Here is a 15783-nt window from a genome sequence, read left to right as displayed (position 1 = left end):
TTTGTATTTCTTGTAGAATGTGTTGTTAAAGCATCTGAATATGGTACATGCTGAGAAAGACATTGTTATTGGCATGGTCATTGAATACAGTGACAACAAAATCCCAGTGGAATTCCAACCTGCTGCTGGAACACGATTAAACTGGGCATGATGTCATTTCTGGGTCCAGGTTCTGACTTCAGAGGTTAACAGACTGCAGAATAAAAAGGCCACCAGCACTTGTTCCTGCTTCACTGTGGTCCGCTTTAGTTCCTCCTGGTGGTTCTTAAAGTACTCTGCAAAGATCAATATGGCTGAACGACTCTTCTTGCAGGGTTCCTGCGCAATCTGAAAAACGTATGGAATTTGATTATCTAATTTAATCTAAGACTAAAGGGCTGTTTCGATTAATTTAGATCTAGATGAGGACGTTTTTCCATTTAGCATATTCAGTATTCATTTGAGTTTTTGTCAAGGTAGTTTCACTGCTTTTTTAGCCTCTGCAAACTTCTAGGTTTTCAACTGAACTCAAGGTTCTTGAACTGAGTTCTGTTTTGCATTAAAATTTCTAAAAACTTTTTATTTTTTCATAAAGGAATGAATTACTAATCACAAACTTTGGTTCAGAGGTTTTAAATGTTGGAAAATTCAGTCCAGATCTTTAAGTCTAATAGACTTTAACTTAAAGTTTGTCCAGCTGAAATAACCCTTTACAACTCTGCCAAGTTCAAAACCAGCTTTAGCGATTTGTAGTTTCGTTTTTTGGGAAAAAATAACCGATAATGAAACTTAAATAGGTATTTGCTGTGTTCTCAAAATGTCTTTAATATCTGAAAAAAAAAAAGAAAAATCTAGAAGATTGAGTATGGTATTTTGTCATGTCATAGGACCCTTAGCTCTTCTTGACAGACATCATATAATGCCACATTTGATTCATATTTATACGTTTTAAACAAAAATTCCTTCTAAGTGCCACTAAAGGCAGCCCAAGTACCAGCAGTGCAACTTTGTACAACAGTTTGAGAACCATGAATCTAGAAGCTCTGATGTTTATTTGGGACCATTGTCCTGCTGGGAGGTGAACCTCCACCTCAGCATTTTGCATGTAGACCAAAATGTTTCATTTAGGCCTCGTCTGACCAGAGCACCTTTGATCACATAACGTCCTAATAAAATACATTAAAGTTTGTCTAAAATATGAAATGCTTAAGGGATATAAATACTTTGGCAAGTCACTGTAGTGTAAAAACCCAGTTATTGTTGACATAGTGTGATTTTTTTCTTTATGTGTCGTTGTGGCCCAACCAGGAGTTTGATAATGCAGATGGTGAGGAGTGCTCTGGAGGCTCCAGTCCCATCCAGGAGGACAGCCTATCATCATGTCCTTCCCTCCCAGAGGTCTACACCTTGCCAGTCAGAGACCGACCCAATTGCTCTGCCCTGCAGGAAGGAGCAGGTATAACACAACTTTTGGATCCTCTTATATTACTTGACCCCTAAAAAACAAAGATGCAGGATTGTCCTGCTTGTTCTAAACCCCCTCACGGTCCGCTGCCCGAGTCACTGAGGTGGAAACATCAAAGGTCTTAAAGCGAGTGCGCAGCCAGTAGCACCGGGTTTCCTGCTGCACCTTTAACTGAAGTGGAAATTATGATATGGGAAGCTTCTGCATCAGTACTCCGTTTGAGCAGGCCAAGTTGGACATTTGGGCAGAAACACATTAGGGAGGAATGCGTCTCTTTAAAGGGCATTGTGTCAGCCTATTTAAAGAGCCGCTCTATATAAAATGTCCTTTGACCAAGATATTTGACCTCTAACCTAATATGATAAGGTATTTTATAATCAAATTTATTACAAATAACCAACATATTCGTAACTAATGCAAACAAAAAAAAAAAACATAAAAAAACAAACATAGCAACTAAACTACTAAACAGAAACTAGGATTAATCATTTAAAACTAAGTTGATTAGAAGTTAGTTTTGTTCTCTCTGTGCAGTTTAAAGAAAAGGTGCACTGCCTACTTTTTGTTTTGATATTTTTGCGTAATGCCAAGGTTAAAAGGTGATCGAGCTTATCTTGGGTTTAATCACCTTCTCCTCTTGGTTCTGTCCACTGCCTGTTTGTTATTCGACAACAAACAGGCACTCATGTAGTTTTAACCTCTGTTTTCTTTTGACGCGCAAGTTTTATAATTTCCTACAACCAACCGTTAAATTTTTTAGTTACTTTTTTTCTTGAATCTTTTGCACCTAAATAATTTGTTCCACTTTTGTCTTTTAGTTTTATATTTAATCTAATGTGTTTTTGTAATTATCTTAGAAGTGTGATTTATAGTTTTTTCCATTATAGAAAGGCCAAAGCAGGTTTAAAGACTTTACTTTGTAACATTGACTTTGTGTTGTCCCTGATCAAACAAAAAGTGAATGAATAAATGAATCTATTGCTTTCAACAGTAAAAATGCTACTAATCACTATAGTATTTAAATAATTAAACATAATTGTTTTAAATTTTTTTAAAACCAGAACATAAAAATACATATTTTATCATTTATAGCCTCCCTGTTTTTGCAACAAATTAAGTTCTTATCTGGTTTCAGAATTTGTTTGTGTTTCTAAGAGTTATAAAATATTAAAGTATAAAAAATGTTTCTCTTTTTCACAGACCCCAAATCTCAGTGTTTTAAAAGACATGTTTTAAATTACCTTCAGGAGATAGGGAACGGATGGTTTGGAAAGGTAAGATGACTGCCTTTTACCTCACATTTCAAAGTAATTCTGTTATCGCCACCATCATGGATTTTGTTCCTTTCCCGGCGTGCTCTCCCCTGTCAGATATTTAATCCTGTCCACTGATTAGATCACAAATCATAAGTCAGGCGACTGTGTTTATAGTCCGTCTGCTTTTGCTCCTGGGCACTCTTCCATGTTTTTGTCCATTGATCATTTGCAGGTGATACTGGCTGAAGTGCTGTGCGATTGCAGCTCCTCTCAGGCGGTGGTGAAGGAGCTGCGTGTCAGCGCCAGCCCGCTGGAGCAGAGGAAGTTCCTGGCTGAATCTGAGCCGTACAGGTGGGAAAAGCAGCACAAAATAAACTCTGTTTTAAGGGTGTTAGGTGAGATTTTTTTATGCATGGCCACATTTGTTGGCACGCCTGGTAAAAATGTGGAAAAAGCCTCAAAATGCATTTGCTTTAACGGCAGCAGAAACATTTAACTGAATGTTTTAGAAAAAATTTGCCTTTAAATTCAGTAAATTTATTCAGTGAGAAAAATTTTTAAGAAATAATTGTTTTAATAAGAGTGTGGGCATTGGGCGGCTCTGGTTGAGGTATAAAAATCAGATTGTGTTAAGTCATTTCAAATTTGTTTTCATATTAATTAAAAATAAAAAAAATTAAAGTTGCAAAACCCTGGTTTCATAAATCCGCATTTCCTTAAACCAATACTTTATTGTTTGAACATTTTTTTTGTTTTAATTTCAGCATTCAGCCGTTTTTGTAGTGTTCCTCCAGGATGTCAATCATTGACTTGGCAATATCTGCCTAGCACCAGACAAAGTTCTCCAAATTTATCAGATTGTGCGGACCTCTCTTATTTTACTTGACTTTATCAGTATAAAGTTCTTTTGTTGATCCGCGGTGCTGTTTCTGTGCCAAACGTAACTTCTGAAATTATGTCCGATAAGTTCAACTTTGGTTTAATCAGACCATAAACATTCTCCCATAACATTTTGGGAGATTTTAACCAGGCTTGGATGTTTTCTCTGGAGGAAAATGATCCTGTCTTTCAACTCGACTCTTGCCGTGTATCAGGATGACAATGCACCAATACACACAGCAAGACTGGTGAAAGATTGGTTTGATGAACATGAAAGTGAAGTTGAACATCTCCCATGGCCTGCACAGTCACCAGATCTAAATATTATTGAGCCACTTTGGGGTGTTTTGGAGGAGCGAGTCAGGAAACGTTTTCCTCCACCAGTATCACGTAGTGACCTGGCCACTATCCTGCAAGAAGAATGGCTTAAAATCCCTCTGACCACTGTGCAGGACTTGTATATGTCATTCCCAAGATGAAATGACGCTGTATTGGCTGCAAAAGGAGGCCCTACACCATACTAATAAATTATTGTGGTCTAAAACCAGGTGTTTCAATTTCATTGTCCAACCCCTGTATATGTCCAAAATGTGTTAAAATGATTAATCAACATCTAATTTTTTTACATCACAAAAACCCTTTTAAGAAAGCGTGTACACCTTTAAGAGCAATAACGTGGGTGGTGCTGTAAGTGTATTCTGAAGGTTTTAAAGCTTGTAGAAGACAGACATCTTGTAAATAGTTTATTAACACACTATGCTGTAGTTGTAGTGCATAGTTGAAAACAAGATAGTAAAAGAAATTACTTGAATCTAAATGTGATTGCACTTTAGAAAAACAGCCACCATCATGCTAATGATTAATAAAATCAGCAAACAAGTTAAATTACCTTCATACTGACCACTTTACTGCAGCTATATGATAATAAAACTTGTTGTTGACAGTAGGAGCTGAGTAATTACAGGAGCTGGGGAACATTTTGGCTTTAACCCAGACGTAGGCACACATTTAGGATGTATCTAAGGACAGGGTTGTTTTTGTTGCCTCTGTCCTTGTCTTTTAAATATATTTTCCTTTTGTTTTGTCTGTCGTTCCTCTTCCAGGAGCCTGAAGCATCCCAACATCCTCCAGTGTCTGGGTCAGTGCAGTGAGAACATCCCCTTCCTCTTGGTTATGGAGTTTTGTCAGCTGGTAAGTGCAAATGTGGCAATTGGACAAAGCTGCTGTAAGACAGAGGTGTCATGGGAAGTACAGCGCCTTACTGAATTATTCAGTTAGTCACGACTAGAAACTTCAATGTATTTTACAATCTGTAAGTTTTTTGTGACATTTCTTACCTGCTTGGCATATCTCACTGAAATATTTAGACATTGTTCTTTGCAAATTAGCTCAAGATCAGTCAGAATGAATAGAACGTGTCTGTGAACAGCAATGTTTAGGAAATTGTTACGGATTCCTGAAACGATTTAGGTCTGGACTTTGACTAGGATACTCTAACATGAATATGCTTTGATCTAAACCATCCCATTGTAGCTCTGGCTGTGTGTTTAGGGTAGTTGTCACGCAGAAAGTCAGTCTGAAGTCAGCTCAGTCTGAAATCTTCAGGTTTTCTGTCAAGATTGTCCTGTGTTTAGCTCATCAATTTTCCATTCTCACCAGCTTCCCTGTCCCTGAAAAAAAACACCATCCCCACAGGACGATGCTGCCACCACCATGTGCCACTGTGGGAATGGTGTTTTCAAAATGACAAATGGAGTTAACTTTTCTAAACATATGGTGTTTTGCATGTAAGCCGAAAAGTTCAGTTTTGGTCTCATCTGACCGGAGCACTGTCTTCCATGTGTTTGCTGTGTCTCCTAAACTGATTGTGGTAAACTGCAAATGTGACCTCTAATGGTTTTCATCTTGCCACTCTTTCATAAAAGCAAGATATTGTGAACTGCACAGATTCAACAGATTCTCCTTCCTGAGCTGTGGTTCTCTGCAGCTCCTCCAGACTTACCCTGGGCCTCTTGGCTGATTCTCGGATTAATGCTCTCCTTGCTCAGACATGTCTTGGTACGTTTGCAGCTGTGTTGTACTCTTTCCGTTAGGTGATGATTAATTGAACAATGCTCCTTGTGGATTTCAAAATGGGATTTTGTCTTAAAGCCTAACCCTGCTTTAGATTTCTCCACAATTGTATCCCAATAGAATAAATTGAAGTTTGCAGATGTAATGCGACAAAATGTGAAAAAGTTTTAAGGGTGTGAATACTTTACCTATACCTTTCCTACTAAAAAATATATAAGTTGACTTACAGTGAGGTCTGCCGGATTTTCTTATTGGCAAATCATGGATCATTTACATAATTTTATTTGTATTATTTGAACATCTTTTAAAATCATTGCACGAGGATCGCTCTGCTGCGTCTGTATCAGGAAAACTGTGGATAATCTATTGTTTCGGTCGGTTTGTTTTCCCTTTTCTCAGCTGGCACAATCTGTGACTCATTAGTGAAACCTTAGGAGTGGACTCTCAGGCCAAACAAAGACACAAGAAGATCAATCCCATGCAGCAACAGTGAGAGAAGCCAAACAGCGCTGGAGTCCTCTTAGACAACTTTCAGATTGTCTGGAAAAAACACTCTCCTATTGTCTGTTCCCCACGCATATTTTCCATCCTGATTTTATTCTCTTTCACTTCTTGCAACACAAATGAACGCTAAAAAGGCTTCCAGCTCATTACCAATTCCCAAGTTGTTTTTGACACCCTGGGATGGAAAACATCTAAAAATTGATGTTTTTACTGCAGGATTCACATAAACACTCAGTATTGCTGCGGATTTTTGCTTTGCTTTGAAACAAACACAAACCTATGAACAAATTGAAGCTGAATCATCCTTCTGCTAAAAACACAGTGCTAATGTTGTATATTTTAGGGTGACTTGAAGCGTTACCTGCGGGCCCAGAGGAAGTCAGATGGGATGACTCCAGACCTGCCAACCAGGGACCTGTTGACTCTTCAGAGGATGGCCTTTGAGATCACCTCGGGTCTGCTGCATCTTCACGAAAACAACTACATCCACAGGTAAGTCGGGAATTTCCTTTCACTTCATTCAATTAAAGCAAGGCACATAAAGGCAGAATTTCTGATCATTTGTTTATGTTTCTGTTTTCTCTTTAGTGATTTGGCTTTAAGAAACTGCCTTCTGACCTCCGACCTCACTGTCAGAATAGGTGACTACGGTCTCTCGCACAACCATTACAAGGTGTGTTAAGTTACGCTTGTAGTCCTCCAATAGTTAACAAATGAAACTCTGTAAATAACACATATCGGTGCATTTGTTTCTAAAGGAGGACTATTACTTGACTCCGGACAAGCTCTGGATCCCTCTGCGGTGGATTGCTCCTGAGCTGCTGGAGGAGTACAGAGGATCTCTGATCGTTACGGATCAAACCAAAACCAGCAACGTGTGGTGGGTTTTCCTTATTATAATATTGAAAGAAACCTGAGCTGACAAGCCTAACTTGTTAGAGACGATCGTTTTATGAGAATCCACTACAGCTCTCGCCACATTTATTAGCACTATGAGTGAAGATGTTCCAGAAGCCTTAAAATAAATCCAATTTAGTTTGCAGCAGGATAATCTTAGAAACAGAAAAGTTGCCTCAGTTTGTTCTCTTACAGTGAGCTTTGGAGATCTTTGAAATTTCCTTGCTATCCTGCTTAAAGTGCACAGTTGCAATAAAACCTTAAGTCCACGTCCAGCCTTGTTTGTCACCGTATCAGTTTTAAACACTTTCAGCGTAGATATGGCCAAGTTTGGGAAATTAGCTACTTTATTATTCATTTCCTGACCTATGAGAATCACAAAACATCTGACATACATGAATTGCATGTTCTCGTGTCTTTCCCATTTTTAAAAACGTAGCTTAAAGAAATGTGAAGCTGTGTATTCACAAACCAGGTAGAGGTTTGTGGGGTGTAAACAATTACAAAGAGATGAAAATGTAAAGGAAATGACTATTGTAAAATACAGCATAGAATAGCAGGTTAGGGTAGAGCTGCGAGGAATTCTGCATTTGAGAAGAGCACAAACTGAAGAAAACAGTGTAAAGAAGCGCAAAAGTCAGATTTCAGCCTTCTGGCCTGTAGTGTGAATGAATATGGGTGACTGGCAGGATTTCAAAGCCAGAGTAGTGTTGTTTTGTTGTTTATTTTTATGAAACAGGACTACAGAGAATGGCTGCAGCAGACTCAAGTCTAGACTTCATGGTGCACAAAACTGAATCAGTTTTGGTAAATGTTTGTTTTCCTGAATTTAGATTTATTCAATTTGCATAAATTGAATAAATCTAAATAAATAAATTGAAAATCCAGCGACTCTATTAGACGTTAGAAAGTCAACACAACAGATATAAAGCCAATAGTAAAAGCTATGCAGTCTTGAGAGTTTGGTGAAATGAAACCTCAGCTTGGTTTTAGTTTCTAGGCTTTATGTTTGCTCCATCATACAGAAAATAAACATTTGAATTTCTAAGAAACTTTTTTTTGTGGGCTGCACGGTGGCACAGTTTGTAGCACTGTTGCCTTGCAGCAAGAAGGTCCTGGGTTCAATTCCCGGCCAGGGATCTTTCTGCATGGAGTTTACATGTTCTCCCCGTGCATGTGTGGGTTCTCACCGGGTACTCTGGCTTCCTCCCACAGTCCAAAGACATGCCTGTTAGGTTAATTGGTCACTCTGAATTGCCCTTAGGTGTATGAATGAGTGTGTGCATGGTTGTTTGTGTGTTGCCCTGCGACGGACTGGCGACCTGTCCAGGGTGTACCCCGCCTCTCGCCCATAGACTGCTGGAGATAGGCACCAGCTTCCCCGCGACCCACTATGGAATAAGTGGTAGAAAATGACTGACTGACTTTTTTTTGTTTTGTTTTTTCAGATTGCAACTTGAGGTTTTTGCCCAACTTGTTTATCATTTTGGTTTTAGGGTCACAAACAAATTGCAAACAAATTGCATATTGCACTTGTCCAAATTTTTTGCTTCATGGACCAAAATCATCAAGTTGAAAGTGCTCACTGGCCACAAAAATCAGATTTTTTTTTTTTTTTATTGAAACCAAAAACATTTTGTGTGTTTTTTTTACCTCCTAAACAATAAACTGCATGTGCCACATTCTAGTGGAACAAATAGTACTTTCCTAAATGTAACTGATCTGCAAATCATTGTAGATGCAAAACATGAAAAAGGTTTTGAAGGTTTGCCGGTACCAGGGGTCATTCTTAAATCGGCTGCACAAAATCAGTCCAGGGTCTGCCAACAGTCCCCAAGCCTCATTTTGGACACACCTGCTCTAGATCCTTTTATTCCAGGTTTTAAACTCAGGTTTCCTGAACTGAATTTGATCAAGATGCCAAACAAAGCAGTGAAATCCCTTCTTTTTTTATATGAAATGATGACTAGAAACTGTGATTTAAAGGTATGTGTATTTAATCGTGGATAATCTAGTCTTTTTTTTTTAAAGGATCATAGTTTTAACTGATTTATTCTCATCGTAGTTTGAAAAAAACTTGACCTAACATGACCTAAATATAAATGAATTGCTCTTCTTCTTTTTTTAACAACAAGGGTTTTCCTAATCTTTTGGCATATCCCTTTTTAAAAACAGCAGTTTTTAATGGGGACAACTGGAAACCAGTTGTTCCCAAAGTTGGAGAAGGTACTCCATTGTGGCTCGCGAAAGTTATGGGCCTTGAGCCCCTCTTCAGACATCAACATAAATAATAAAAATTATAAATTGTAAAAGTATATTTGAAGAACAGGACTTTCATTGGACTAAAGGTCCTTGGTGTTGCTGTTTGTAATTAAATTTTATCCTGATTATTAAGGGCAGCGCCTGTGAGTGGGCAGCAAAGCCTCTGTGACCCGTCCCCCCATTGTCTTGTGTCATGATGTATGTTTGGATGGGTTGTACTGGAATTCTAATTTCCCCTCGGGGATCAATAAAGTATCTTTGAATTGAATTGAATTGAAGTATTGTATATGTAATCATTCTCTTCCCTGACCTTTTGAATCATTTTAATGCTGTTTTTGCAGGTCTTTGGGGGTGGTGATCTGGGAGCTTTTTGAGTTTGGTGCTCAGCCCCACAGACACCTGAGCGATGAAGAGGTGCTGACCTTCGTCATCAGAGAGCGACAGATCACTCTGGCCCAGCCTAGACTTAAACTCTCACATGCAGATTACTGGTTAGTACTTATTTGCTGACTGAATCTATCATTTTTAAGAAATCAGTGGAATACAATCATATTATGTAGAGAGATTCTTTTCAATTACATACATTGCAATTCAGTGATGAAATAATGCAGTTTTATGAACCAAACTTACATCTCTTTATTTTTTCTTCTTCTCCTAAGGTATGAGATCATGCAGTCCTGCTGGCTCCCTCCCTCGCAGCGACCCTCTGTAGCTGAAATATTCCTCCTTCTCTCCTCTCTCTTGGCTGCAGAGCGAGGAATGTCAAAGAGGGGGGAAGACGAAGAGGATGAGGAGTATGAGGAAGGTAGAGGAAGGAGAGGAGAGAACGACGAGTCGTTTGAAAGACGCTGGGACCTACTTCGTCCACCTGCTTTTCAAAGTGCAGTGAACGAGCGAAATAGAGAGTATGGCAGGGATGGCAGAGACAACTCTTACCCCCTGCTGGACCCTGTGGGGAATTGCATCACCCCATCCTCCTCTGAACTGGATGACATCTTGACAGTCACAGAAACCAGCAAAGGCTTGAACTTTGAGTATTTCTGGGAGAAGGCTCATGCCAGACGAGGTTACAAACCTCTCCCTCCCCCTCAGCCAATCCCAACTGTGAACAATAACCATAGACAGTCTTTAGACACCCCTACAGTGGTACCGGTTATAAGTGCCCGCAGTCCCTCGCTCGCCAGCGAGTACTACATTCGACTGGAGGAGCACACTCCCCAAGACAAGTCACCAACACTTAAAGGGAAATCACAGTCCTCCTCGCAATTGGATTCAGTTTCTCCTGGAGACGTGGAGCTTGTGGAAATCCATAGTGGAATTCTGGGAAAAGAGCGAGTCCCCTATCGTGCTTCAGAGAACAGTGGGAAGATGCTCCAAACCATCCGATCAAGCGAGGTGAAGATCCAGATGCCCAACACAGGAATGGCCGAGTTTAGAGACACTTCTAGCAGAGTAACGGACTTCTCAGTGGTGGATTTGGGTGACGATGATGATGTGGAGAGGAAAAAGGGCAGGGAAGCAGATAAAAAATCTCCCACAACGTTCCAGGCTCCAGTTCTCCCTCCAAAACCCCGCTCCATGTCCATGTCTTCATCCAATCACCTTCACTCCCGCCCCCTCCCCGTCCCTCCACTTGGGTACAGAGGGCTGCCTCACTACACCATCAGCGGAAAGATCGAGACGGACCCCCTCCATATGAGCTCCTGCCCACCATCCACCTTTGATCACCTCGGCCTCCATCGGTCCCGACAGACTCTCCCCCCATCCCCGTCTCTCTCCCCCTCTATTCCCCCATCCAGTCATCCCATTTACCCTCAGATGTGTCCTCCACCTTTACCCCCACACTTCAAACTTCAACGCAGCATCCCAAGATACAACACGGCTGATAGATTCTCAAGATACACAAAGACACAGATGCAGAGATCCAACAGAGACCCGCTATCTAGTGACATATCTGACAGAGAGTCTGACAGAAGGCATGCAGCATCAATCTACACCTCCAAAGAGGACTCTCATCCCCGTGAGAAAGACTTTGACTCCCCCATTCGTAGAGAAAATCCTCTGCGGCCAATTTATCGAAACCCACCTCGTACAAACTCCCAGATTGAGAGGCAGTCTTCTTCTAGTCCTACCTACTCGGATGAAGATGACTCTCCTTTTGCTTCCCCTGAGAGACCCAGCCGGACCACAGTTGCTCACTCCAGCCTGTCAGAAGATGCAGACCCAGCCACCTCTGAGCTCTTCTCTAGGGGAATGAAGAGGACTCAGTCACGGCTGGACACTATTCTTCCCACCATTTGGAGGGAAGATGCTGAACTTCAGGCAGAACGACTTGCGGCGGCCAAAAAGTCTCCCATGCACTTGTTTCTAACCGAGATATCAAGTGCGACAGACTCGACTGAAGCCAAGTCAGAGGCCTTGTGGGATGGGGACAAGGAGGAGAGTAAAGATGGAGAGAGGTGGGGGAGCTTTGTGCTGCACAACAAGGGAATGCGCCGCTCCCAATCACTGATCAAGGAGTTAGGCTCAGCAGGGCAGTCATTGGGACAGGAGAAATACCTCCAAAGGGCAGGAATTGAGGAGGACAAGGCATCATTCCAAGGGGATCTTTTCCTCACAGAGGTTGACACAGACAGGATGGACCCAGATATGGACGCAGAAAGTGATCCAGTTAAATACCTCTATCCTGCAGGATCCAGGTTACCGCCCTACGTTTGCTCTCCTGACCTGACCTCTAAGAGAGAAGCTGAAGATGGCAGCACAAAAGGTATACGGAGATCCCGATCTCTTCTGTCCGAGAGGGGGAAGCAACATACTGAAATACATTTATCTGGCACTGAGCCACGAAAAGCAGAAATGACAAGGGAGGAGTTCCTGAAAGAGATCCAATCAGCAGAGACCTTTTTGACTGAAATCATATCAAGACAAAACGCTACCGCAAACAGAGACGAATCAGATCCATCTGTATCCCCTACTCCACTGTCGCCTGAATACGAGTCCATATGCATCGACCCAAACTCCACTCAGACCATAACATTCCAGTCAGCAAGCTCCATACGAGCATCCAACAAGGGTAAAGAAGAGACACAGACTGAGGCCATCTATGCACAAGTGACCAAGCGTGCAAAAAAGAGCGAGATCAAGGTCTCCATTAGACCTGAGATCCCAATTCTCCACATAGGATCAAACAAACAACTGCTTGAACCGTGCAACCAGGAAAACAATGCTGATCACTGCCAGACTGGAGAGTTTGTGCTCTCAGAAATAATGCCCAAAAATGGTTTATTACACAATGAAAGTGATGAATGTCAGAAAGAAGAGGAGGATTGTTCAGATGGACCTGCCTTACCTTCCAGAGGGGAACTAACAGATCCTTCAGAGTTTTCTCCTTCTGAATCCACTGAGTCCAACACTGTGATACTGCAGGAGAACAAATCTCTCATTACAAATAAAACTGCAGTTGTTGTAGAGAATGGTGAAATGATGAAAGACAATCTAACGGACCGCGGATCTCGGATAGAAGATCAAACAGAAGGAAAATCTGGTGCTGCGTCAGGTAACATTGAGAAGGCAGATGATCTAGAGGAAAATGGAGACAATTTCTTTCAGCACAAGTGCAATGATCAAGAAAAAAATATCATTAAAAATGAACCAAGTTATGAAGTAACTCCGAACTTTCCAGATCATGACCTGTCCTCTGACATTTCCCTCATGACTCCCACTGACTCCGTCCTATCACCAATGACCTCCAGCTCGGCGGACGGCCTCACGCCCAGTGATTCCTGGACCGGAGTGGGAGGCAGCGGTGGGTGGCGGGGCCTGGGAAATGAAACCCCGCACCGAGACTCCGCCTATTTCTCTGACAATGACTTAGAAGGGGACGGGATGAACAGGAGGAGCAGCGACGGACCTGGATCCAGGCAGAGTAGTGGCCGAGGGGGCGAATGGGGAATACTCACAGGAATAGAAGAGAAAACTGAAGAAGAGGGAGAGGCAGGAGAAAAGTGTCCCTTACGAAGAACTTTACAATCATCATGTAGCAAAACAGAAATTGGAAATGAAAAAACTATTGAGAATTGTGAAAATGACTTTTACCACTTTGACAGCAACAAAGATATACTAAGTAAAGGGCTGGAAGCTCTTCACAAAGATGATTCAGGCATTTTTTCCAATTGCAACGAGAGCAAAAGATCCATATTGCTGCATGATGATCAAGTCAAGGATTGTGTTGACTTAATTGATAAGCTGTTTTCAAAGTTAGATGAAGAACCTTTGAAGAATCTTTCACACAGTGGTGGGTACGTGATAGACAGCCACTACAATGATGGCATCATTTCCAAGATATCGGATTACAAATGCACAGAGTCTGAACAGAGCAACTTGAATCTGCACTCTAAGAGCCCCAGTGGGACAAAGAGTTTGATCAACTCCATGTCTGGCATTGATGGACCAGATTTGACAGGTAGGGGTCTCACTGCACTGAGGTCTTTGAAATTTGAAAATACAACAGTGGAATCTGAGTCCAGATTATCCAAACAGAGTGAATTTCAAAGCAATGATGACATGCATAGCGAGGATAAAGTCAATCTGACTGGTCGGTGCACTGAGCAAGGTGTTGAAGATATGTCTAGTCTGGACGATAATGAGCTGGGTATGACAAACCTTCACTGCTCAGACCAGAGAGCAGATATGGAGGTCAGGATGGAACTGGACACACATCAAGCCTTTGCAGACTCTTGTGAAGGGCCGGATGTGATGACTGAGGACTGGTGGAGAACCATAGAGGAGGATGAAGAAGCACCGCCCTCTGGAGGCATTAATGGGGAATTTGACTGTCACCGCTCGACAGAATCAGGGGATCAAAATAACCAGTGGGCCTCTCCAGAGAAAAGCCAACAAGAAGTACAGCTGAGATCAGAATGTTTTGCCGGGTTTAGCAATAACAACTGGGGGGTGCAAGAGAAGTACTGGGACCCTGAAGAAAATGATGAACATGCAGGAAGGGAGCCTCACCCATCTTCAACAGAGGGGACCAATGAAACACAAGAACTGAAAAGCAATCTCATTGTTTGTGAAACAATAAAAGACACTGAAAGATCAATTAACCAGCAGTCTGCAGCAGATGTCCAGCAAGAGGAAAATATTGAGAATCTGGAGGAAATCGATAGTTTTAAGAGCGACGCAATGAAAAAAATCTGTGATACTGAAGTAGAGAATATAGAAACTCCAGAGGAAGAGAGGTTTGTAGAGAGGCAGATTCAGGATAGAGGATGGTTGACGGACACGGAGGAGAATCAAAACTTTAACAGACTGACACAGAATCAACTCAGCAGAGAGGGACAGACATCAATACGACATATCAATTCTGAGAACCACTTCAGCCATTCTTTCCAGAATAAAACCTCAAGTATATCCATCAGCATCACTGAACCCCCTCAAGGTAACTGCTCAGACCTGGAAAATGATGATTCAAGCTTCAAACAAGAAGCTGAGCAGAGGCCATGCCTCGCTACACAGTCCGTAGAGGAAAGTCTCCAGAAAGTTAAAGAAGATTACAGAGATGTGCCCCTTCAGTCCGATCTCAGTAACTCTGATGTACAGGAGGAGATGAATCATTCATATCAAGAGGTAGACAATTTCAGCTCCGTTGATTTCCCAAGCCCGCCGCCAAGCATAGACCTCGATGTGCAAGATGATAAACTGGAGAGTTTAGACGACTCTTTTCCGAGTCCGCCACCGTCTGTTACAGAGGCAGAGGAATTTATTACTCACATAAATCTAGAAGACTTCGGTTGCGTTCCGGAGACAGAGTCGTATATTTCCCCAGCGAACCACACAGATGTCTTGGAGCCAACTCTGCAAGAATTACCACCAGCTACAACTCAGAATAAAGGGATCTCCGCCAACCTGAACTCCCCGTCTGTGCAAATAACCCTGACCGATGACAACAACTTTACTTCAGACATTGAAGATGTTTATCATAACTTTACCCAGAAAACTTCACCTGCAGGTCCTTCTACCCAACGAGATCTCCTGAAAAACATTCCAGCATTGTTGATATCTGAGTGGAAAGATCTGGATGAGGAGCCGCTGGAGGATTTTGAAAAACTTGAGCAACTTTGTTGCATCTCTGGAGATGAGGAGGAGACACTGGGGGAACTCTTCTTGGAGAACCTGGAGCTTCTGGAGTCTTTGAAGAAAATAGCTGATCAGAAGGACAGCGATACAGAGGCAGGAGATGACTTCTTTACTCCTGAGGGCAGCAAATTGGATTTAAAGGCAGGAGAGGTCTCTGATAACTTCAATAAACTGGTTGAACCTGAGCAAAAAATCCTGTCACAACCAGCAGAGAAGATTGATGAGCAGAGATCATCAGGCCACACATCTGATGTCAAGGATCAGGGATCTTTATCCAAGATGACAACTAGAAATGGCCTTATGATGCAGGTGAGTGTGTTGTGGTCTAAC

The 15783-nt window shown here is 41.7% G+C and overlaps 1 protein-coding gene across 1 annotated transcript in view; it reads left to right on the top strand.

The window, feature by feature from the left end:
* Window positions 1–15783, top strand: part of lmtk3 (lemur tyrosine kinase 3) — a 30149-nt gene that overhangs the window by 6271 nt on the left and 8095 nt on the right. The window contains exons 3-11 of the mRNA XM_047361609.1: window positions 1288–1435; window positions 2645–2718; window positions 2933–3051; window positions 4683–4770; window positions 6500–6648; window positions 6745–6829; window positions 6915–7036; window positions 9657–9806; window positions 9975–15762. Coding sequence (XP_047217565.1) covers window positions 1288–1435; window positions 2645–2718; window positions 2933–3051; window positions 4683–4770; window positions 6500–6648; window positions 6745–6829; window positions 6915–7036; window positions 9657–9806; window positions 9975–15762 — 6723 coding nt within the window. The remainder of the gene's footprint in view (window positions 1–1287; window positions 1436–2644; window positions 2719–2932; window positions 3052–4682; window positions 4771–6499; window positions 6649–6744; window positions 6830–6914; window positions 7037–9656; window positions 9807–9974; window positions 15763–15783) is intronic.

This window comes from Girardinichthys multiradiatus, chromosome 3 (genome assembly GCF_021462225.1).
Source record: "Girardinichthys multiradiatus isolate DD_20200921_A chromosome 3, DD_fGirMul_XY1, whole genome shotgun sequence".
Classification (NCBI taxonomy): domain Eukaryota; kingdom Metazoa; phylum Chordata; class Actinopteri; order Cyprinodontiformes; family Goodeidae; genus Girardinichthys; species Girardinichthys multiradiatus.
The sequence above is the reverse complement of the archived record's forward strand: the minus strand, read 5'-3'. Positions and strand labels throughout refer to the sequence as shown.